The sequence below is a fragment of the Cnephaeus nilssonii genome (assembly GCF_951640355.1).
Source record: "Cnephaeus nilssonii genome assembly, chromosome: 4".
Classification (NCBI taxonomy): Eukaryota; Metazoa; Chordata; class Mammalia; order Chiroptera; family Vespertilionidae; genus Cnephaeus; species Cnephaeus nilssonii.
This window is the reverse complement of record NC_137075.1, coordinates 63,757,174-63,782,689: the sequence shown is the minus strand read 5'-3', so window position 1 is coordinate 63,782,689 and position 25,516 is coordinate 63,757,174. Positions and strand designations below refer to the sequence as shown.

Sequence of the window (25,516 nt, the reverse complement as noted above, 5' to 3'; positions counted from 1 at the left end):
GGGGTCTGGTCCCGGGTCTCGCGTGATTTCCCGTGGGTCTGGGTCTCACACGATTTCGTGCGCTGGGTCACTAGTATATATACAAAAGCCTAAGCAACCGTTATGACCACTCAACTGGTCGCTATGACACACACTGACCACCAGGGGTCAGACGCTCAATGCAGGAGCTGCCCCCTGGTGGTCAGTGCACTCCCACAGCCAACCTCCCATGGCTGGCCAACCTCCGGCAGTCCCTCTCCCTGCAAGGCTGGCCCCGATCGGCCCCGATCGGGATTGGGAGAGATGGCCCTGATCGTCTCTAGTAAGTGTGTGTGTGTGTGTGTGTGTATGTATGTATGTGTGTGTGTGTGTGTGTATATATATATATATATATATATATATATATATATATATTTTTTTTTTTTTTTTAAATATACTTTTTTTGATTTCAGAGAGGAAGGGAGAAAGAGAGACAGAAGCATCAATAATCAGAGAAAACCACTGATTGGCTGCCTCCAGAATGCCCCCCACTGGGGATTGAGTCCACAACCAGGGCATGTGCCCTGACAGTGAATCGAACTGTGACCCCCTGGTTGATAGGTCAATGCTCAACCACTCTGCCATGCCAGCCGGGCAGTACATATATATTTTGGATGATGACAATAAAATATATTTCTTACTATAAATCTTGGTCATAAAAGTCTAAAGCCACTGCTTTAGTCTGATCTCCGACCTCTCTGAGCTCCCATGCCTCAGTATGTCTATCATTCTTCTGGTCACATTATATTACTATTTAATAGTTTGTCTAACTGACGTTCTTAAGTAAATATATATTTATGTTTTATTCCCTAAACCTGTAAGAACCTTGATGGCATGGACTGTGTTTTATATATTTTGAATCCTTCACAATCCTAGTTATGCTGCCAATATGTAGATATATTTTTTCTTAGAGGAAAGGGGGAAGGTTACTTTAACTCAGTAATTTAAAAGATCCCTAGTACAAGTATTGAGTCCATACTTGCCTGCAAAGAGATCCTGTGGCTCTTGATCTTGTTCCTCATGGATTCCATTTTCTTTGGAGCCACTGCTGATAGGAAAGGAAGTAATTCTCTTTGGATACTGGGGGTTACTCTAAAAAAATAAAAGAGAAGAGATACTGTGAATAAGACAGTACCATTAAAAACAAACCTATAAAGTGACTTCTGTGGTTTTTTTTTTTTAAATATATTTTATTGATTTTTCACAGAGAGAAAGGGAGAGGGATAGAGAGCTAGAAACATCGATGAGAGAGAAACATTGACCAGCTGCCTCCTGCACACCCCCCACCGGGGATGTGCCCACAACCAATGTACATGCCCTTGACCGGAATCGAACTTGGGACCCTTCAGTCCGCAGACCGACGCTCTATCCACTGAGCCAAACCGGTTTCGGCTCTGTGGTTTTTTTTAGCAGAATATTTATTCTGGCTCTGGATGGGTAACTCAGTTGATTAGAGCATTGTCCTGATATGCCAAGGTTTGATGCCCGGTCAGGGCACATACAATAATCAACCAATCCTGCCCTGACCGGTTTGGCTCAGTGGATGGAGCATTGGCCTGCTGACTGGGGGGTTCCAGGTTCGATCCCAGTCAAGGGCATGTACCTTGGTTAAGGCACATCTCCAGTGGGGGGTGTGCAGGAGGCAGCAGGTTGATGTTTCTCTCTCATCGATGTTTCTGGCTCTCTCTCCCTTTCCCTTCCTCTCTGTGGAAAATCAATAAAATATATTTAAAAAAAAAAGAATCAACCAATCCTACATAATAAAAGCCTAATATGCAAATTGTCCCCTTGGGCCATCTTTCAACCAGGAGTTCGACTGCTTGCTATGACGTGCACTGACCACCAGGGGGTGGCACGAAACATGGTGGGCATTGGTGACATGGCGTTGGCAGCAGTGGAGGCACTGCCAGCCCCAATGGGCCCCAATGAGAGCAGGATCATGGCAGGGTGGTGGAGCAGGTAAGCAAGCGGCACCAGGCCAAGGCAGGTGTGAATGGGGGCCCAATCGCCCTGCCGATTGCCCTGCAGATGGCAACCAGCGGCAGCAGTGGGGTGTGGGCCACTGCCCAGCTCCCAGGCACTGAGGGAGCTGGGCAGGGGGCCTGGCCCTGATCGATCGCCCCACAGGTAAGGATGGTGGAGCAGGTGAGGGGGTGGCGCCAGGCCAAGGCAGGGTATCAGGCGGGGATGCGGGGCTGCGAGGCCAGGGGTGCAAGCTGGTGCTGCGAGGCTGAGGGTGAGAGCTGGGGTCCAATCTCTGCAGGCTACCCCGAGGGACTCCACCCATGCATGAATTCATACACCAGGCCTCTAGTTAATAAATAAGAGGAATAAGAAATTGATGTTTTTCTCTCAATATATAAAATAAATAAATAAACCTATATTTTTTAAATAAAAAAAATGCAGCCTGCAGACAGGTCTGTGCCTTCAAGTCTCTGGATCATTGTTTTTTTTACTTTCTTAAAAAATTATATATATTTTTTTAATTTTTTGTTGTTGTTGTTAATCCTCACTTGAGGATATTTTTCCAATTAATTTTTAGAGAGAGTGGAAGAGAGAGGGAGAGACTGAGGGAAACATTGATGTGAGAGAGACACATCAATTGATTGCCTCCTACACACACCCCGACAGGGGAACCTGCAACCAAGGTACATGCCCTTGACCAGAATCGAACCTGGGATCCTTCAGTCCGCAGGCTGACGCTCTATCCACTGAGCCAAACTGGCTAGGACTGGTTTTTTGTTTTGTTTTATAATATACTAGAGGCCCGGTGCACGAAATTTGTGCACGGAGGGGGGGGCGTGTCCCTCAGCCCAGCCTGCACCCTCTCCAATCCGGGACCCCTCAAGGGATGTCCGACTGCCCGTTTAGGCCCGATCCCGGATCGGGCCTAAACGGGCAGTCGGACATCCCTCGCACAATCCAGGACTGCTGGCTCCCAACTGATCACCTGCCTGCCTTCCTGATTGCCCCTAACCACTTCTGCCTGACAGCCTGATCACCCCCTAACCACTCCGCTGCCAGCCTGATTGATGCCTAACTGCTCCCCAGCCAGCCTGTTTGCCCCCAACTTCCCTCCTCTGCCGGCCTGGTCACCCCTAACTGCCCTCCCCTGCAGGGTTGATCGCCTCCAACCGCCCTCCCTTGCAGGCCTGGTGCCTCCCAACTGCCCTCCCCTGCTGGCCATCTTGTGGTGGCCATCTTGTGTCCACATGGGGGCAGGATCTTTGACCACATGGGGGCAGCTATATTGTGTGTTGCAGTGATGGTCAATCTGCATATTACTCTTTTATTAGCTAGAATAGAGGCCTGGTGCATGGGTGGGGGCTGACTGGTTTGCCCTGAAGGGTGGGGGTTCCCTTGGGGTGTGGGGTGGCCTGAGCGAGGGGCCTGTGGTGGTTTGCAGGCCGGCCACGCCCCCTGGCGACCCAAGAGGAGGCCCTGGTATCTGGAATTTATTTACCTTCTACAATTGAATCTTTGTAGCCTGGAGCAAAGCCAAGCCTGCTGCTCTGCGGCCAGCAGTGATTTCTGTTGGAGTTAATTCACCTTCTATAATTGAAACTTTGTAGCCTTGAGTGGAGGCTTAGGCCGGCAACAGGAGGCTCGGAAAGCTTGGCTTCTTTTGTTACCGCGGAAACCCAAGCCTCCCTCCTGCTCTCAGTGGCTGTAGCCATCTTGGTTGGGTTTATTTGCTCCTGATTGGCTGGTAGGCGTGGCTTAGGTGTGGCGAAGGTGCGGTCAATTTGCACATTACTCTATTATTAGGTAGAATTTTTTATTGATTTCAGAGAGGAAGGGAGAGGGAGAGAGAGATAGAAAGATCAATGATGAGAGAGAATCATTGATTGGCTGCCTCCTGCACGCTCCCTACTGGGAATCGAGCCAGCAACCTGGGCACGTGTCCTGACTGGAATGAAACCTGGGAACCTTCAGTCCGCAGGCCAATGTTTTATCTATTGAGTCAAATCAACTAGAGCTCATTGGTTCTTTTTTAAAAAATTTATTGGGGTGACACTGATTAATAAAATTATATAGGTTTCAAGTGTACAATTCAATGAAAGTGACTTTTAATGCATCCTTCAGTCATTCATACAGTTATTTAGGAGAAGAAAGGAGCACTAGTCAGCCAGTTCAATAAGCAGCAAACCAATATTAGTGGTGTAAGTGCTGCCCAAATAATCACAGAGCTGAAACAAACTGATACATTTTAGAGTTAATTTCTAACACCATAACCTTGCTGAAATGCCCTACCCCAAAGCACATGATGCGGGTATGTGTACACTGAGATAATTTTCAAAAGAACCTGTCCAAACGGATTTCTCCTTCTCAGTTGATGACCTTTATTCTTTCAAATGCTGATGGGGCACATTCTAGTGACAAGGACCCCACACTAGATTCCAGTATTTAAGCTCTGATCCTGGCTTACTTTGTTGTTTTGGCTAAACTGTTCATTGAAACCCAGTTGTATGGGTATTACTGATCCCTCTGGAGAGGCAAGAGAAGTTTTAACACTTTACACCTAATACTGTTGTTAAAATAACTTATCTTTTCATCCTTAACTTACATAGACACAATTTTCAACCATACCCATGTCAGAATAGGGGAATAAAAACCAGTCATGCTTAGCTTAGTGGGTACATAGTGAAAATACAGTCAGCCCATGCCTTTATCAAAAGCTCAGTGATCAACCACAAACAAGTGTGGGAGAGACCCAGACCAGTTACCGGAATAAACAATGCTGGATTGTGCACGACAGAAACAAAAAACTGGGAATCTGGCTTCAAAAGCCATGGTGTGGTTTCGCAGGGTTTTGAAGTCAGACCCTAAGGCTAAATCAGTTAAGACCTGACTTACAGAATCTTTTATGAAACATTTCCTTAACAAATCAAAGGAATTTAGTTCCTCAGAAACAGGCCATTTCTGACCCAAAAGAATAAAGTGAAATGATAGATCTATTGAGAACTCTGAATATGCCATGCAAACAGCTCCACCCCAATACTGGGACCACCCTTGGGGAGAGAAACTGTTACCAATATTTAATTTTATATTAGCAAACAATGTTTCTACTGGAAATGATTAATTGAATGGCAAGATCAATACTAAAAATAAGCTGTACTTTATAATCCATATTTTAAAAACCTTTTAGTAGTCAATAAGTCACAAAATTTACATGTATTTGAAGGAGGCTACTTTTCAAGCAACAGATAAAATTATATTGTAATGAAAATGGTATGTCTGTGATGTACTAACAAAGCCAAAGCCTTGCCCTGCCTATTCCCTCTGCCCTCACCACCTTTTTGTAAAATAAAGGAAGCATTCTTTCTATTAGTGATAGGATCCTAGGCTAGGATATCCAACACTTGCTGACTCCCTTTGACTGTTAATTCTAGCAGGTGGTTCCACTGATAAGCTGTTTAAAAAGTTCCAAGTGCTTCTGTTCATAATTACAGAGCACATAGACAGCCTAGTCCTAATTCTCAGAAAGGCACTAGAAAGATCTGCCATGCAGCAAGAGAGCACTTGTGTTAAGAGCAAACAGGTATTCCTTGCCAATTACCAGCCTTAAACCATGAGGCCCAGTCTACTAATGCAATTTTCTTAGCTTGGGGAAGGACAGACCTGGACTTGCTGTCCCTCAGAGCTGACATAGCCATTCAGTACTGAGAAGTCCTGTGATTCTGGGTAACTTCCCTTTAGGTTAACGAGTTGTGATTCTTCCTCCCGTTGCTCAACTGTTCCTTGCTCCATATAGAACCCTTGCATTATGTTCAAGGGACCTCAAAAGGGTAGTACTTTTAAAACTCAACTGCACAGTAGGTCAAATCCATATTAAAAGCTAAGGTAACACTGCTTCTGGATCTGGAGAACTCGAGTACTCACTTTCTGATAGAATCCTGTATAATAAAAGGCTATTATGCAAAATGACCGAACGGCAGAATGACCGGTAGCTATGGTGCGGACTGACCGCCGGGGGGCAGATGCTCAAAGCAGGAGCTGCCCTCTGGTGGTCAGTGTGCTCCCACAGAGGGAGCGCTGCTCAGCCAGAAATCAGGCTCACGGCTGGCAAGCACAGCGATGGTAGCGAGAGCCTCTCCAGCCTCTGTGGCAGCGCTAAGGATGTCCGACTGACAGACTGTGAGAAGGTGCAGTCCGGGCTGAGGGACCCCCCTGAGTGCACAAATTTCGTGCACCAGGCCTCTAGTATTAGCATAATTTAGTAAGGCAAGATGGATCTATGAAACTGTGTGATCATACTAATATAACAAGTCAAGAATAATTAGGGATAAATTAACCCCAGAAGCTATACCCAGATGATAACAGGTCAGTCAGGAAGTCTTTAAAAATTACCCTGGAAGACCTTGGCATGAAATACTGCTCCTTTTGCCATCTTTACTTCTATAGAAAAAATGAGTGAAGTGGGACAGTGTATTAGGTTTCTATTGCTGCTGCAACAAATTATCACAAATATAACAGATTAAAAAATGCAAATTTATTTCTTCTAGTTCTCGGGAAGTCAATATAGGTCTCATTGGGCTAAAATCAAGGTGTCATCAGGTTGTGTTCCCTTTCTGGAGGTTCTAAGGGAGAATCCATTTCCTTATTGGTTCTAGCTTTTAGAAGCTGCCCACATTTCTTGTTTTATGGCTCACTTCTATCTTCAAAGCCAACAACTTTGTATCTCTCTGTGCCTCCCCGCCCCCACCAAAGGTAGTCAGTTGTCTAGTGTAGTCACTCTCTGACTCTTCCATTTTTAAAGGATCCTTGTGATTACACTGGACCAAGATAATTTCCCTACTTTAAGGGCAGCTGATTAGCAACCTTACTTCTGTCTTCAACCTTAACCCCCCTTTGCTTTGTAAACTAACACATTCACAGGTCCTGGGATTAGGACATGGATAGGTTGGGGAGGGAGAAATTATTTTGCCTATTAAAAGCAGTAACTCCTCTCCCACACCATGTTTCACAAAACAGCACAAATGCACTGCACTAAAAGCTTCTGTGCTTGGGACACCAAATATCTATTGGATTTTTGTTTGTTTTAATTTGTTTATTTATTGATTTTAGAAAGAGGGAGGGAGAAAAAAAGAGAGAGAATATCCATTTGTTGTTTCACTTAAATATGCATTCATTGGTTAATTCTTGTATGTGCCCTGACCCTGATCGGGGAACCGGCAAACTCGGTGGATTGGGACGAGGCTCTAACCAACTGAGCTACCTGGTCAGGGTAGATTTGGGCATAGGTGTATCTTACTTTACAAACTGAGTAATTATTTGATTAACTCAAATGATTTCACAGTATTACCCCTTTTGCGCCTTAAGGAGTTAAAGTAGGGGCTCTTATTATGAGGTCCATGAGCCACAGAATTCAGAAGGGATCTATAAACTTAGATGGGAATAAAACGACAACTTCATTTTCATTAACCTCTAACTGAAATTCAGCATTTTCTTCAATTATAAAAATAAGCAATAAGCCATAATAGTAATAGCAGTATCTGAGACTTTAGTAGAAATGAGATATTTTATAGTTGTTATAAACTTCAAAATATCATTTATGCCCATCTCTACTTAAAAATTATATTAGTTATTAGACCTATCCCTAGATCTTATTATTTAAAGCATTAAAAAGCACATGTTACTAAAACAAAATTGTTTTAATATTTTGATAATTGCAGTTTGTTGTAATTGGTTTCCTTTGTAATCTTACGTATTTTATACACTTAAAGACATTATTCTGATAATATATCCATAGGCTTCACTGGATTGTTGATGGGTCCAGGACACAAAAAAGATAAAGAATATCTGATGTAAAGGAACTAATGAAAATAGTAGAGGAGGAGCTGGGTGAGGAAAATGACCCAGAAGCTAACCATTGAACGAGGTAAGGAAAACCATGAGCAAGCCCATTAGAGACCTCAAAGTGAAAGGGCATACACACCATGATTTACCAAAATTTAGCTACTGAACTTTCTACTCAATTCTCTGTTGTAATTTTGCTACTGAACTTTTAGGTCTCAAATTACTATAACTTAGAAGGGCCTAGAAAACTGAAGAAGGATCAGAGCACTAATGGGTACATTAACTTCTAAATTGAAAAAGCAAACCCAGTTCAAATCTGCTCTGAAAGCAGAATGAAGGCCCAGCTGTCCATTTGACTAAGCAAAAGTATAAGAAAACGTTGAGCAACAGGCTTTTCCTGGAGATGAGATACTTCATGGCTACTTGCTCTAATAACTATTCACTACTCATGATTTATATATGCCAACAGTTACTCAAGACTGAGTAACTGAGAGGTTTTGAGGACCAAGGGAGAGAAATTAGTGCTCTTTTTCCTTTCTCCCTTCCCAACCGAAGAAATCACAAAGAACACTCATCAGATACCTCAACACTTGAGTAAGCAAAGGGCAGCAACTCCCTATAGAAACCAGACATCAACTGTCTCTCATAAACTTGAATTTTTTATATTTTTTAAGTTGGGTTCTTATTAGTCATTGTTAAAAGTCTTCTCACACCCTACTTCCTCCAAAAGGCTTTTGTAACCTTGTTTATTAGCTTTTCCTCCATTATCCTGAAAGCTAGGTTAACTACTAGTATAAATTTATGATCAAGAAACTGAAGAATCTATGTACTTCAGGAAAACCTAAACTTTTAAAAAGTAAAACTTGTCTACAATTTGAGCTGAGCATTAAAATGAATCTGTGGATGTAACCCCAGTTGCTGATTTTTAAAAAAATATTTGTATCAGACCTGTGTGAAAAATGTGGTATTTACTTATGACTTTTATTTAACCAGATCTGACTACCTGTGATGATGTTAGCTCCAAAAACAAGTGTTTGAGACAATCTGCCTACAGAAAATACTATACACAAAAAGAAGAGAAAATAAAGAAAAAAAATACTACACCCTGAACACTTACCCATAATTATATTTATTAATATAAGTTGTAAATGATTACACCTTATATCATTAACTAAAGAACTTAAGCAATAAACCTATGTTTAAGATTATTATTATGTAGCCCTGGCCAGGTAGCTCAGTTGGTTAGAGCATCGTCCTGATATGCAAAGGTTTTGGGTTTGATCCCTGGTCAAGGTACATTCAAGAATCAACCAATGAATGCATAAATAAGTGCAACAACAAATTGATGTCTCTGCCTCTCTGTCTCTCTCTAAAATCAATTTTAAAAATTACTATTATGTAGATTAACTTTCGCTGGTTAAGAACAGAGAAGGGATAGTATCAAGAAACTTACTATATAGTATACCTTTGGGAACAGTCATCATATATTTCATAGAACAGAAAATTAAGGTATTAACCATCAATCTCCTTAGGGCTTTTAATAAAATTACCAAATTCTGTCCAGATATAAATAAGTTATCCTATAATAACTTATTATTATAATAAGCACTCAAATGGGAAATAAACTGGTCTTTAAAAAGAGCTGAGAGGGGATTGCAAAATGGTGCAACTGCTATGGAAAACAGCATGGAGGTTTCTAAAAAAATTAAAAATAGAACTACCATATGATTCAGCAATCCCATTTCTGGATATATATTCAAAAGAATTGGAAAGCAGAGTCTTGAGGAGATTTTTGCACATTCATATTCACAAGAGCCAAGAGGTAGAAGCAAACCAATGTCCATCGAAGATGAACTGATAAATATGTGGTATATATACAGATATGATGGAATACTCTTCATCCTTAAAAAGGAAATTCTGATGCATGCTACAACACAAATGAACCTTGAGGATATTATGCTTAGTAAAATAAACCAGTCACAAAAAGACAAATACTGCATGGTCCACTTATATGAGGTTATCTAAAATAGTCAAATTCATAGAAACAGAAGGTAAAATGGTAGTTACTAGAGAGTAGAGCGAGAGGGGAAAGGGGAAATGTTTTAATGAGTATAGTTTCAGAAATGCAAGATGAGAAAGTTCTGGAGATATGTTTCACAAAAATGTGAATATAGCCCTAGCCAGTTTGGCTCAGTGGATAGAGCGTTGGCCTGCGAAGCAAAAGGTCCCAGGTTCGATTCTGGTCAAGGGCACATGCCTGGGTTGTGGGTTCGATCTCCAGTGGGGGACTTGCAGGAGGCAGCCAATCCATGGTTCTCTCTCATCATGGATGTTTCTATCCCTCCCTCTTCCTTCCTCTCTGAAATCAATTAAAAAAATAATAATAAAATAAAATAAAGAATTAAGAGAGCCAAAAGAATGGCTCCAATTTAGTCTCCAGTTTTATTAGAGAAAAAATTAATCCTATCCCAGAAATAAGAATGTTTTAACTAAAAAGATACATATTTGGATTCAGGTCCACATAAAAAAATTCAGATTACAATATTTAGAATTTTAGACCTTTTTATTCAGAGGCCCACAAGGTAGGAGGCAGAAAGAAGGTAAGGTCTTACATATTCGTAAGAATCAGACTTTCCACATGCTGGTTTTCAGTCTTAATGCAATGACTTCAGATTTATTTTAATAATTCTTTTAACTCCAGTTTCTCCTTGTAGATTCTGAGATGCATTATTATCATGGGCTGCCCTTTTGATTATAAATCAAATCACACTTTTATTACTGTATTAACAAAGCCTCTTGGGCTGTAAAAGAGAGCAGATGGGATGATTAACAGCAGCAGCTGTTACATCAATGTTCAGGAAATTACACACATATCATAAGTGAGTTTTAAATTTTACATGCTTTAGCTTTTCAATTCTTTAATGCTCCTCTCTTTGCCTCCAACATGCAACAAAACACAATATGAACATAAACTTAAATCAGTAAGATGTCTACTTTGATGACTTCTAGCTAAGCAAATCAACTTTACTAGTTTGATTTTGACAAAATATGTTAGTCATTTAGAATGAATTTAACTTTGTAATCCATTATTAGATTTTAGTGGATTTTTTTATTCTTTAATTTCAGTTTACAATGTGCTCAATTGTTTTACGTGCTTTACATGTACATATTCTAATTCAATCTTCATAAAAAACGGTGGAGGTAAATACCATTATTATTCACATTTTATAGGTGAGGGAATTGTACAGAGTAATTAAGTTCCTTGTCCAAGGTTAAGCTAGCAAATAACAGCCTGGATTTAAATGAGACTTCAAAGCCAGTGCTCCTAATTACTTTCTTCTTCAGTGTTGTTCCTTAAGATACAGAATCAATGCAATCTCCTATCTTTTCACATTGGCTCACAACTAAAGCATGTATTGAAATATAACTTGTATTAAATGGCTATTTAAGTAGAAATTCACAGATAGGGGTCTTGGCTTCCTGAAGATTAACAGCAGAAAAGGCAGCTCAAAAAATGGCTTACAAGTAGCATTTTAGTTTCCTCAGCAAGTAATTTTTCCTGAATTAAAATCTGAAATATAATTATGCTTTATGTGGTACAAAAAGGCCATTCTAACTTCCTCCTTTTCCCCTTAGCTGGAAATTAGGCAAAGTATTTTTAGTCTTTTAAGAGAGAAGTATTGATGCACCTGTACAGTAATCTGGTTAGATCAAATCATAGCCGCTTGAACTTTTTAAGGTAACTCTAGAAAATAACTCCTCACCCTCCCAGGGTCCTTTTTTTAAAAAAAATAAGTCATCATTTGTCTATATGATTAATCACTTTCAGTGCCAGAGTTTCTATTTTGAGATATTTAGTCTAAATACCTACCACCCCAGGAGCTATTCACCATGGTGTATGGGAGAATTACTAAAGGAATAGACTAAAGATATGTATTAAATGGGCTACTGAAAGACTAAATTAGCAGCAAGAGTTATTTCTCAGAATAAGAGACTTCACTAAACAGTTTGAGCTATTATATTAGCATCAGCAAATGCTTTCTTTTTTTTTTTAAATTAAAAAAAGAAATCCTCATCCAAGGATATGTTTTCATTGATTCTAGAGAGAGAGGAAGGGAGAGGGGAGAGAGAAACATCGATGTGAGAGAGACACATTGATTGGCTGTCGTACATGTGAACTTGCAACCTGGGTATGTACGCTGACTGAGAATCAAACCTGCGACCCTTCGGTACATGGTATGAAGCTTTAACCAACTGAGCCACACTGGCCTTGGCAGCAAATGCTTTTTGAGCTGGAATTAATGGACTCAATTCCTGAACACAGTACGGGGAAAATTCTAATGATTGTCATAGAGGATATTTCCAAGAAACTTAACCTTTTTCTGATATTGGGGAGGAACAAATTTTCCTCTACCTTCAAGGTTCTTTTGGCTGGTCAAATATATACGAGACATATTAGCAAGAGAAAACAACCAAATTTAATATGTATAGGAACCCCTGCATACACGAGAGAGTTAGAGACTCCACATGCAGATAAAGTTCAGAGGTAGAAAACAAACATGGGTATATAAGTCACCCTAGGGATGAGGTAAGGTGTCTTGGGGGCTTCAAAGGGTCTTTGCAGGGTGATAAGAGCAGATGCTTAGTAAACAGAGGTTTGTCCTGCCCTATACATGAATCAAAAGAGGTTATCTCTGATATCTGCGCCTATGGGGAAGGCCCCTAATTCAAGTTATTTTAGGTAGGGGCAGGAATTTCTTTTGAGCCAGAGGCTAAAGTTGCTTTTAGCTCAAAAAAATCTGCATACCACGGAGGCACATCTTGGGGTGACTTGTTCTGAACCCTCATACTGACATATAAGACAAGCTCCAACTGTTTCAAATACATACTGCATAAAGAATGTAAAGCTGTTTTATTACTTAGTCACTCATATACTGGTGGTTACTCTGAAGAGAAGCATTATCCAAGACAGATACATAAATTTACAGACCTAACACTGAAGACATTTTCAACCTGGAAAGAACTATACCAAGTGGTATGGGTCAATATTCTTATAGAAAAGTCCAAAACATCTCCACTAGTTCTAGAACTGATAACTGATTTCCACATTTCACATACAAAGATTAGTTTTTCCCAATTCTGAACTCTTATTAGAAACCTGGATATCACTATGGTAAACACCATTTCCTATTCACATTTATGGATTTGCTCCCACAAAGATACTTAGGCCTTTAACACATCCCTTTAAAAGAGACAAAGCTTGGGGCATATGTAGAGATTTATCTGGCAGGCCCTTTTTTTCCAAACGACCTCTGGCAGGATTTTCCTAGAGATCAGAGGAGTCAACCTAACTCATAAAATAATCCAAGATCCAGAAAGATCCTTTGGTAATTAAAGGTAAGTGTTGAGCTAAGAAAAGGATTTGTGGGCGGATCACTATCCTGGGCCACTTCAGATAACATTATTCATCCTCGGAGCAGTAGGCGAGAGAAAGTCTGCGCCCCATGCACTTCCCTTGACCTATTCAATGAGCCCTGCAGACAATGACCAGCAAACAGCTCCGTGAGTCCGTGGGGTCACTACAAGGCAGGGCCAAAGGCGGTTCCTCGCAGCCAGGGACCTCAACCGAGAAGCCACCACACCCCTCACTTCTCCTCACCGTCCGTCCAGAGGCCGGGATGCCACGCTCTACGTCCCGGCGTTCATCGAGCGCCCCCAAGCCACGACTACTGTCACCAACGCCGGTCCCACTCTGCCCAGCCTCCCCGACCCTCACTTAGCCTCCCTTCCCTTTTGGGGCGCCCGCCCGCCCCCCTGGCCGCCCCAAAGGGTGCGAACTCACCGCCGCGCCGGTGAAAATATCCTCCCCCTCAGTGTCGCTGTCCCCAGCCTCGGGTTCTGAACCCCCGGCCGCCCCCTCGGACTCCGGCTCCAGGCCGGGGAAAGGCGGAGGGAGTCTTTCCGAAGCGCTACAGCCACCACCACCCGACGCCATCTTCCTCCACCCGCGGCGGAAGCCGCAACAACAACTTTATAGAGAGAAAGCGCCGCGAGCAAATCGTTCCAGCGGAGCGAGGAGTGGGATGGCCACTACCAACCCCCGCGGAACGCGCCGGGGCGGGGGCCTAGGTCTTGGGGGCGGGGCTTACGGGCCGGGGGCGGGCGCGGGGCGGGCTCACCGCTCCCGCCCAGCCAATCTGATCCCTGGATCACAGTGCTGCGTTCTACCTAGAGAGCTAAAGGGCAGAAAAGGAGGGGCCAGGCTTCTTAAGGAGATGGTGTCTGAAAACCTCTACATGCCACCTACCCATGCCAGGCATAGTGCTCTCATAGAGCTTCAATAAGTACTTTTGACTCAGGTCTCTGAACAGATTGCAGTAAAGTCTTGCCTTGTATTCTTTGGACAACATTTGGTTAATTCAAGAAATATGTATTGAGCATCTACTGTGTGCCTGGCACCGTGCTATACATCTGAGACACAGAAATAAAGAAGCTCCTGGCTGACGAGGCGCTGCAGGGCATGCAAATGAACAACTCAACAGGTTCAGTGCTATAATTTGCTGTGCCAGCACAGTAAAAGATCATCAATTCTATTTGTTGAAGTCAGGAGGCCTCGCAGAGGAAATGAAACCTCAGTGTCCTAAATCTGGTTGCAAGGAAGTTAGGATTCTCTCAATTGCTGTGGAGTATGTGAAGTGAAACAGGGGAATGATTAAACTCTGAACAAAATTTTCTTGGGACTTAATTCACTGGCTGTCTGGTGAGCCTGTCTAAATCAGCTAGATAAGTGGGATAGTTTATTGTGGGATAATTCTGCAAGATAATCCTGAATTTCTTCTCAATAGAGATGATAAAAAACTTGGTATCGCCTTTCACAAAAGGTTTAGTTTGTTTCTAATTGCAAATTCCTCAACCTCAGGGGTTGGCTCCCTCATAGATCTGTTAGCTGCTGGAAGGCAGGGGCCCTGTCCAATCCTTGACGCCTACAGACCAAGTCTGGCAAATTAAATACCCAATAAATATTTGTGATTTGATTGGAGGGATGGATGGATAAAACATCAACCTTGTTACTCGCAGCCATCAAGGCCACGAACGCCAGAGGACTTAGGACATCCTTTTAAGGATGGTGATCTCCAAGGTCACTATTAGATGCACTAGACACAGGGGAAGCTCTCCTTAGTTGTCTTTGAAGGCAATTGGCAAAAATATTCAGTCTGCAGTGGGTAGTTGTGCTGGCCTACATCCCTATGAGACGAGAAAATCAAAAAAGCCCTCCCGACCCCCAGCCACATCTAACCATCCTTCACTGGACTCCCAGGACATCCTGTTTCACAGCCAGGGAAACTCACTTCCGGTCTAAGGAAGTAAAATTTCCCTTGGAGAAATAACAGTAGGAGTCTCCGTTGCACACGCTCCTCCAGGACTAGATATCAAGATCTCCTTTCCCCTACCTCTTCAGGATTCATCTTTAGTCATCCTTAGTTTACAGAGGGCGCTGAGTGAGGAAGTCAGTAGTGGATAATAGACCGTTACATGCCCACTCCCTTCCCCAGCGGAGACTACACGTCCCAGAACACAGCTGTCTTCCGAAGGAAACGGCCCATACGTCCCAGCATGCAATGCGTCTCGCGTGCGGCGAGGAATTCCCCCCCGCCCCCCTCCAGTCTCGCGGAAACCGAGCAAAGCATGATGGGGTTTGCGGTCCTTGGGGTTTGCGCCTTTCCCTTGGTCCCCCGCGCTACTCTGTCCGGACCCGCCCATTCCCTGCTCCCCTGGACACTTTTAGGTTGGTCTCGGCCCGTTTGAAGACCAGGAAGTTGATAAATCGCGAGGCCAGCCGCTGAAAGACGGCGGCTCGGGTGGGACAGTCGCCAGGGATGGCGGAGCGTGAGGATGAAGCGGGTGTCGGGGCTGCTCTCCTGGACGCTGAGCAGGGTCCTGTGGCTCTCGGGCCTCTTTGAGCGGGGAGCTGACCGGCAGCCCCGGATCATGGAAGAGAAAGCGCTAGAGGTTTATGGTAATTAATTTTATCTAGGGCAGTATTTGGCGTTGTACGTGGAGGCTGTGGGTAACTAGGGCCTCACTTGAGGCCTGGGAGTGGCGACTCGGGCTTTTGCCGGATCCTCTGGGGAGCGTGGGAAGCGTTTTCTTCGGGGTTTTAAGTCACGCGGCAACATGGGTCTTTCTAGGACCTGGGCTCTTCCTAAACCTGGGCAAGCCAAGTCTGGAAGTCTTAAACGCTTCATTTCCCTTGTCTGCCCCCTGTCCTAGTGGCAGAGCTGGCGCCGAGGGTGCTTGATTAGGAAGCAAGCTGGCCTGGTTGCACTCCTTGAGCCTCTTTACTATCCCTGACCCGCGCTCCTGCTACCTTTGAGGGCGCTGATGTGTGACTGCCAAGTTGGGGACTGGCCCAAGGTCACAGCTACTTCTTGGTACTGCAAAGGCAATAGGGAGAGGTCCCCAAGAGAAGAGGACGAGATAGATTCCTCGTAGCCAGTCTTCGAACTTAACACAGCCTAACCTGGAATGCAAAAAAAAAAAAAATAATAATAATAATAAAGAACACACACACACACACACACACACACACATTTCTGTTTTTAACCTCTGGGGCCATCTTCATTGTACAGGTGAGGAAACAAAAATTTAGAGTGGCTATACAACTACCTGGAGGTCACACTGCTAGTAAGGAAAAAGGGTAAAGCCTATGTCTTCTGATTCCAAATTTAGTGCACTTTCCACCACTTCACAATTGCCTTATGACTATTCTTTTAGTATTGTTTTTGAAAACTAAAAAGAGTGGATCTAACTACGTTCAGAGATTCCTGCTTGACTGAGGGTAAAGAAAGAACCATCAGAATAAAAATATAATATAGTAAGGATTATAGGCTAGGAGAAGGAAGCTTGGGATGGAAATAACCTTTGGAGCTGGTCTACTTTACCATTCTCTTGCCAGAGGCAGGACCTAATCAACCTACCTAGAAGATTGACAGGAGTGGAATGACCTCCAGGAAGCTGATGGGTACTTTTTTGTCCTGTCAGGTCTCTATCTACAGTTGTTAGTGGCAGCAGGGCACTGGGGACACAATTTTGGAAGAGAGATAGATGATTTTTGGCTTCAAACTTACATTGAGGGGGACAAATATTTATATTAAAAAAAATATATATATATATAAATAAAATGCAGTAGAAGGCCATAGACCTGAGAGATACAGAAATTCAGAAGAAAGCCCTAACCGGTTTGGCTCAATGGATAGAGCATTGGCCTGTGGACTGAAGGGTCCCAGGTTCGATTCCGGTTAAAGGCATGTACCTTGGTTGTGGGCACATCCCCAGTGGGGAGTGTGCAGGAGGCAGCTGAATCAATGTTTCTCACTGATGTTTCTAACTCTCTATCTTTCTCCCTTCCTCTCTGTAAAAAATCAATAAAATATATTAAAATAAAATTAAGAGGAAGGAGAGATACCATTTCTGATTGGGAGATACCATTTCTGATTTGGGATCTGGAAAGACTTTAAGGAGAAAGAATCACTTGAGTTGGGCCTTAAAGAATTAGTAGGATCTGGACATATAGGGGGTAGAGGGTATACTAACCAGAAGAAACTAGAGCAAAAGGATGGGGGTGAGAAAATGGCATGTTTGGGGAATGGCAGATAGGTGGATAGGATAGAGTTTGTGGTTAAAAGTGGTATGGTCAAAAATTGTTTTGGATAGCAGGTTGGAATTGGATACTGAAGGTTTATATATAAATGATTTTTTAAATAACAATTTCTTTAATGACAAAACCTATATCATAAATGAAGATTTTAATATCAGTCCAGAACCATAGAAGAATTTTATTCAGGGGAGTAATGTGAGGAGAGCAACATTGCTTTCTTTCTAAAAATAAGTCCAAATCTCTCAAATCACTAGAAAACTGGAGATGTTTAATAAAGGGGGAGATTTAATTTCAGGGTTAAGTAGCATATAAAGAATATAATGCAGCCTGTATAAACCAGCCTTACAGGAAAATGGCCTAGGATGAGGGGCAGCAAAATCCCTTTCAAAAACCCTGTTTCCCTGAGCTCCGTGATGACACAGCCTTGTGAAGGAGAAACTGTGTCCCCTTTTCCTGCCTCTATTTTCAAATTCTGTTTCAAGTGATAAGCCCAGGAGTTGCTATGGAGGAAGTAAATTTGATTGATTTGTTTTTCTCAGCTGTATTTCTGATGGCAGGGGTGCTATACTAGTAAATAATAGAACACAATCTCAGGCTTGAGGACATGAAGCCCATTCTCTGAACTCCCTCTGCTTCTGTCCTTTCTACTTCACCATTTCTATTTATCATTCTTTTTTTTTCTGTGTCTTTCTGTACAACCTCAGAGTAAGAAGGAAATCTATTCTCTCCCAAGGCCAACCCAGATCCCCACATCCTTGGTCTCAGTCCCTTCTGCTTTATTTTACCAGTCTCTCCACATCCCCTCAAATTTTCAGTCTCTCTTCCTCTTTTTGATCCTTCTCTTTGGACTTTAAAACATACTCAAGTTTCCCTTATCCTTGTCATTGTTCTAGCTTTTTCTAAACCCAGTGTCCCTTTTCTGCCCTTCCCTGCCAATGTTATAGAACTACATTTTCAGTTCCCACCCACTTCCTCTTTTGCAAGCTGGCTTCTGCCTTCATCTTTACTGACACTGCTTTCTTACAGTTGATCTCCTGGGTGATAAACAAAGACCTGTTTTAGCTCTTTGTCAACCTGAATTTTTCTGCAGCATTTGATGATGTTAACCACCCCTGTCTTCCATTCTCTGCTTCTTGTTTTTCTTCCTCCTGATGCTATATTACGTAGGTGCTTTCACAGATCTATCCTTGTGTCTCTTACGTTAGTGATTCTCAACCTGGGCTATGTATAATAACCTGAAGAATTTCTTAAAGTCTCAATGCACAGGGCATACTAAACAGAATATCTGGTGGTAGGGCTCAGATATTAGTTTTTGTTTTTAATCTTTATTGTTGAGAGTATTACAAATGTCCCCCTTTCTCCCCTCCATTGCCCTCGTCCACCCAGTTCCCACTTCACCCCAGGCCTTCACCACCCTATTGTCTGTGTCCATAGGAAATACATATATGCGTATGAGATCTTTAGTTAATCTCTCCCCACCCCTACCCCTCTTCCCTCTGAGATTTGTCAGTCTGTTCCATGTTTCCATGCCTCTGGTTCTACGTTATTCATCTGTGTAATTTGCTCATTAGATTTCTTGTTTGTTTATTTTGATTTTTAGATTCAATTGTTGATATATGTACTTATTGCCATTTTATTGTTCATAATTTCTTCTTTCTCTTAAAGAATACCCTTTAACATTTCATATAATACTGGTTTGGTGGTGATAAACTCCTTTAGCTTTTTCTTGTCTGTGAAGCTCTTTATCTGACCTTCAATTCTAAATGATAGCTTTGCTGAGTGAGTAATCTTAGTTGCAGGTCCTTGCTTTGAATATTTCTTGCCACTCCTGGCCTGCAAAGTTTCTGTTGAAAAATCAGCTGACAGTCATATGGACGCTCCCCTTTAGATAGGCAACTGCTATTTTCTTGCTGCTTTTATGATTTTCTCTTTGTCTTTAACCCTTGGCATTTTAATTACTATGTGTCTTGGTGTAGACCTCTTTGGGTTACTCTTGTTTGGGACTCTCTGTGCTTCCTGGACTTGTAAGTCTATTTCACCGGGTAGGGAAGTTTTCTGTCATTATTTCTTCAAATATATATTTTCTTTTTTAAAAATATTTTTATTGATTTCAGAGAGGAGGAAGGAAGAGAGGGATAGAACTATCCTATATAATCCTATACAATAAAAGGCTAATATGCAAATTGTCCCCTTGGGAGTTCAACCAACCAGGAGTTCGACCGCTCGCTATGACGTGCACTGACCACTAAGGGGCGGTGCAGAACAAAGGAAGGCCCCAGCTGGCAGCCGGCAGCTGGGGGAAGGAAGGCCCCAGCCAGTAGCTGGTAGCCAGGGGAAGCAAGGCCCTGATAGGCCCTGATCGCCGACCAGGCCTAGAGACTCTACCTGTGCACGAATTTCGTGCACCAGGCCTCTAGTCAATAATGAAAGAGAATAATTTATTGGCTGCCCCCTGCATGCCCCATACTGGGGATTGAGCCCCCAACCTGGGCTTGTGCCCTGACCCAGAATCGAACTGTGACCTCCTGGTTCAGAGGTCCATGCTCAACCACTGAGTCATGATGGCTGGGCTTCAAATAGGTTTTCAATATCTTGCTCTCTCTCTTCTCCTTCTGGCACCCCCATAATGCAAATGTTGGTATGCTTGAAGTTATCCCAGAGGCTCTTTAAGCCATCTTCATATTTTTTTTCTTCTTTTTGCTCTGCTGATTTGGATGTTTTTTGCTTCCTCATATTCCAAATCATTGATTTGATTCTCAGAATCCTCTCCTCTACTATTGAATCCCTGTAAATCATTCTTTATTTCAGTTAGTGTATGCCTAATTTGTGACTGGTCCTTTTTCATGTCTTTAAAATTCTCACTAAGATCCTTGAAGGTCTTACTGAGTCCTTTGAAGCTCTCATCCCTTAAAGCTCTCATTAAGATCCTTGAGTAACCTTATAATCATTGTTTGCACTCTGTATCCAGTAGTTTGCTTGCTTCCATTTCTTTCATTTGTGACATGTTTCTTTGTCTCTGCATTTTGGCTGCTTTCTTGTGTTTGTTTTTATGTATTATGTTGTGCTGCTATGTCTCCTGTGATTGGTAGAGTGGCCTTGTGTAGTAGGTGTCCTGTAGGGATCAGTGGCTCAGCCTCCCCAGTCACCAGAGCTAGGCACTCTGGGTGTTTCCCTGTGTAGGCTGTTTGCATAGTTTTGTTGTAGTTGAGCCTTGATTGCTGTTGGTATCATTGGGAGGAATTGCCCTCCAAGCCAATTGGCTATGAGGACCAACTGCAATTATAGTGGAAGAGCTGCTGTGCAGGAGACACTCCTATGGAGCAGGACTTGCTTCAGTGGGGCTTTGGTGCTCACTGAGTCTGCCCCTGGAGTGTGTCACTTGTGATTATGCAGAATTGTAATCTGTTATGGTCTGAAGCTGTCCACCGGGTGCACTGGCTCTGAGGTCTCCCGGGAGATTCAAAGTCATTCACTGCCACCTGACAGGAGCCACAGAGTGACCAGGAGATGGCTGCCACATGTGTAAGGCCCAGAAATGCCCAAGCTGAGGCCAAACTGTCTTGGGCCTCTTATTGATAGGTATGGAGCACACTGTTGCCAGCTGCTGCTTGTTTGAGAGATTTTAGCAAAGTCTGAAGACTGAGCCAGATAGGCCATCCATATGGAAAATTCACTACAAGCAGCTTGGGTGAGGCTGCAAATTGAATGGGGCAGAGTCTCAGGGAATCAACAAGGTGAAGTGAACAGTGTGAGCCAGGCTGATGGACATTCAGATATGGCTACCGCTCAGCTCTACGATGGTGGAGGTCCCAGCACAGGAACAATGATCCCTGTGAGCACCCCCATTTGGGAGAAAGCTACTCCTGAGTTCCTGCCCCGATGCTAGGCAATCCAGTTCCTCCCTGTATGTCTCTGGCTCCCTCCAGCACTGGAGCTCAGAGGAGGCGGGACCATAGTTTGTGTGCTAGACCTTTAAGAGGAACTGTGTGGGACTCTAGCAGCGTGTGGGTTGTCACTCAGCCACAATCCCTGCTGGTTTTTATAGCCCGAAGTTTGGGGACTTCGCTTTCCAGCTCTGGAGCCCTGGGCAGGAGGTCTAGTGTGGGGCTGGGACCTTTTGCTTCTCATGTGAGGCAGCAGAGATATCCCTCCCGATTAAAAAAATGCCACATGTGGGTGTCGGACCAGCCTGTTCCCTGCTTCTGCCCCTCCTACCAGTCTCTGTGTGCTTTTTTCTTTACTTCTCTAGTTGTAGGACTTCCATTCAGCCAGCTTTCAGGCAGTTCTGAATGATGGCGATTCTGTATTTTAGTTGTAATTTTGATGTGGTTGTGGGAGGCAGTAAGTACCACAGTTAACTATACTACCATCTTTGTTCTCCTCTTGTTCTTCCATCAGTTTTTGTTTTTTTTTTAAAGGATTCCTGGTGATTCCATTGTTCAGCCAAGGTTGAAAACTGTTCTACTCATTTTTTCTTGTGAATCTCATAGGCTCAACAACCGCTCTAGCCTGATGCTCTCTCTTAAACCTTATGTCAAGCATGTGTTTACTGGAATGTACCACTGGTTTGCTCCTGAAGCAAAATCATGTATAAACTTAAAACTATTCGCCCCAACCCCCAAATTTATTTCTGTGTTCGCTGTTGTTTTATTCTATCAGTGTTCTCCCAGACACTTACACTTAAAATATGAGTCACCTCCCTGGCCAGGTGCTCAGTTGATTGGAGCATTCTCCCATGTACCAAAACGGTTGCAGGTTTGATTCTCCGTCAGGGCATATACCTAGGTTTCAGGTTCAATCCACATATGAGAGGCAACCAATTTATATATATATATAATCAATAAACATTGGGTGAGGATTTAAAAGAAAAATTGGAGTCATGTTCCTTTTCTCCCTTTCCTTCCCTTCTACATTTAACCTGTTGTCAAATTCTGTTAATTCTGCCATAGAAATTCTTCCTCTGTCTCCTCCTGTCTGTCACCACTGTTAAATGCCCGTTTTAGGCCCAACTTTTTCAGCTGGTATCCCTGACTCTGCTCTTTAGTTCTGTGTCTATCAGCTAGTGGATAAGTTACAATTGATAGTGTAATGCTGTCCATGTCACTCCCTTGTCCAAAGCCTCTTGAAGTCATCCTGTTGTCTGCAGTGACCCCAAAAGATCCTTGATGGTTTGGCCCCGTGGTCGGCAAACTGCAGCTCGTGAGCCACATGTGGCTCTTTGGCCCCTTGAGTGTGGCTCTTCCACAAAATACCACGGCCTGGGCGAGTCTATTTTGAAGAAGTGGCATTAGAAGAAGTTTAAGTTTAAAAAATTTGGCTCTCAAAAGAAATTTCAATCGTTATACTGTTTGCTGACCACTGGTTTGGCCTAAACTCTTATATCTCTTCATTTACTAGTATGCTGAGTTCCAGGCAAACTAAATTTCTGGTTCCTTACTTTCTTTCACCTTAAATATTGAATATTGAAATGTTACCTACTTTTATTTTTATTTTAAAATTACTTTTGTCAGATACAAAATAAAGTTTATTTAGAAAGTCACAGAGGTAGAAGAAGTGAGCTGTGGAAGAAGTGTGTCAGCTGAGCTGTGTGGGCTCAAGAAACAAGTTACAGAGGCAAATGATGGGCCCTTAGAGCGTAGGAGAGAGGGGTAAGGAAAATGTACCTGGGGGAAAGGGGTAGGGAAAGGCTTGGCGTGCTCCATAGAAAGAGCCGCTGAAATATTACCCGTTTTAAAGGCCTAATTCAGATTCCACTTCTATAAGTCCTGATGTTACATTCTCCTAAGCTGAAGTTATTTCTTCCTCTTGAGTTTCTATAATGCTTTCCCCATTCTTTTTTTTTTTTTAAATACATTTCTTTATTGATTTCAGAGAGGAAGGAAGAGGTAGAGAGAGATAGAAACATCAATGATGAGAGAGAATCATTGATTGGCTGTCTCCTGCATGCCCCCCACTGGGGATTGAGCCCACAACCCGGACATGTGTCCTTGCCCAAATCAAGCCTGGGACCCTTCAGTTCACAGGCCGACGCTCTATCCACTGAGCCAAACTGGTGAGGGCGCTTTCCCCATTCTTATATTCTCACTTCAGTGTTGAATCCAAGACACTGAAATGATCTAATAACCAAGAAAACAGTTTTCTCAACAGGAAAGTGGTAGTGGAGATTTCTGTCAGAAATATGGGGACTTGCTCTAGTATTTGCTTAAATATAAAGAAGAGTGTGCTTTTTGATTAAGACTGGCAAAATCATTCATATTTAGAATATTCATGTTTTTACATAATACCTTGTCTGTGATGATTCTTTAGATTTGATTCGAACTATCCGGGACCCAGAGAAGCCCAATACTTTGGAAGAACTGGAAGTGGTAACGGAAAGTTGTGTGGAGGTTCAGGAGATAAATGAAGAGGACTATTTGGTTATTATCAGATTCACGCCAACAGTACCTCATTGCTCTTTGGCAACTCTTATTGGTAAGGTTTTATATATATATATATATACACACACACACACACACACACACACACACACACACACACACACACATATACTAGAGGCCTGGTGCATGAAAACTCGTGCACTTGGGGGGGGTCCCTCAGCCTGGCCTGCGCCTTCTCTCAGTCTGGGACCCCTCAGAAGATGTCCGACTGAAGGTTTAGGCCTGCTCCCCGGGGGGATTGGGCCTAAGCTGGCCTTCAGACATCTCTCTGGCAGCCCGGGAGCCCTTGGGGGATGTCTGACTAACGGCTCCTCCTGGGCCATTAGTCGGACATCCTTAGCTCTGTCACTGCCGCTGCACTGGCCAGCCATGAGCTGGCTTCTGGCTGAGCAGCCCTCCCCCTGTAGAAGTGCACTGACCACCAGGGGCCAGCTCCTGCATTGAGTGTCTTCCCCCTGGTGGTTAGTGCCCATCATAGCGACTGGTCGTTCCCGGTTGTTCCGTGGTTAGGGTCAGTTTGCATATTACCCTTTTATTTTATAGGATTTTAAAATTCTGAATTATTCTAGCTGATATTGACCCACAGTAGCAATTAGCATGATGTATCATAACTTTATGGGTTTACAGAGTATCGAACCTGCAACTTAGCTATATGCTCTGACTGGAAATTGAAACCACAACCTTTTTGGTATATAGGTCATTGCTCCAACCAACTGAGCCACTTGGCCAGGCCTTCATTCCTTATTTTGAGGTGGGGGAGAAGTGGAACATTGGCACTAAGGGTCTGTTCTAAGCCCAGTTTTAATTTACAAATTAAAATTTTTAATTTACTGGAAAAATTATAGAACCATGTCTTGGCATTGGGGTGATAAACTGAACTTCAGAGGAACTTGTTTTAGGGAAACAACTTTGTACGTTGTAGGCATAGAATAGGATTCCAACTTTGAGAGGTTTCTTGTGCTCCTTTTTAAGTGCCTCTTACGTGTTTTTAAATTTTTATGTAGCCTGGCCTGTTGTGGGCATTCAGTAGAGTTTAAGGAGTGAACTGACTTGTTTAAAGGCAAATTAATATAGTAGAAAGGTCCTGGGCTTTGCAGTAGTCTTGGATTCCAATCCCAACTCTGCCACTTTATTAGCTCATTGACCTTGGGCAAGTTACATTGTGACCTTGGTTTCATAATTTGTGGAGTGGAATTGATAATACTTGGCTTACTGGATTATCATAAGGAATACATAAGACTATATCTATATTAAAGTTGCTAGCATGGTGTGAGACTCAGTGGAGACCTACAATGGATTGAGCCAAAGCTGTTTTCAGCTACTGTATTATATGGAGACTAGTGACCTGGGGCACGAAATTCGTGCACATTAAAAGGGGATTAATTAGAGGAAATAATTTAATATTGCTATTTTCCCTTTCTCTATAATAGAAGTGTCAGAGATGAAAAAAAGTTAGTAAAATGTATATGAAAACCTTCCTCCTGTCAGAGTCTGGGGCTCACCATGGGACCCAGAGTCAAGTCCCTGCCCACCCACATGCACCTCAAAATCCCGTGAGACCCAGACCTGGCCGGCCCACCCCCCCATTGGGCTAGATCCAGAC

At 42.9% G+C, this 25,516-nt stretch overlaps 2 protein-coding genes across 7 annotated transcripts in view; one reads left to right on the top strand and one right to left on the bottom strand.

Moving 5' to 3' along the window:
• SNX1 (sorting nexin 1) overlaps positions 1 to 13,916 on the bottom strand; it is a 38,834-nt gene extending 24,918 nt beyond the window's left edge. The window contains exons 1-2 of the mRNA XM_079767957.1: positions 13,661 to 13,916; positions 1,002 to 1,110 (exon numbers count right to left, since the gene is read on the bottom strand). Of these exons, the coding sequence (XP_079624083.1) occupies positions 1,002 to 1,110; positions 13,661 to 13,813 (262 nt within the window). The 5' untranslated portion in view covers positions 13,814 to 13,916. The remainder of the gene's footprint in view (positions 1 to 1,001; positions 1,111 to 13,660) is intronic.
• Positions 13,917 to 15,524: 1,608 nt separating this feature from the next.
• Positions 15,525 to 25,516, top strand: part of LOC307097488 (cytosolic iron-sulfur assembly component 2A) — a 29,245-nt gene continuing 19,253 nt past the window's right edge. For 2 of the 6 annotated variants that reach the window (XM_079767624.1, XM_079767622.1), the window contains exon 1: positions 23,859 to 23,947. Coding sequence is in view for 4 of the 6 variants with exons in the window: in XM_079767625.1 (XP_079623751.1) it covers positions 15,712 to 15,835; positions 23,783 to 23,947 (289 nt within the window). In the remaining 2 variants the exon portion in view is untranslated. Of the gene's footprint in view, positions 15,836 to 23,782; positions 23,948 to 25,516 lie in introns of those variants that run through there. The other 4 variants (XM_079767625.1, XM_079767626.1, XM_079767628.1 and 1 more) reach the window with 4 other exon arrangements.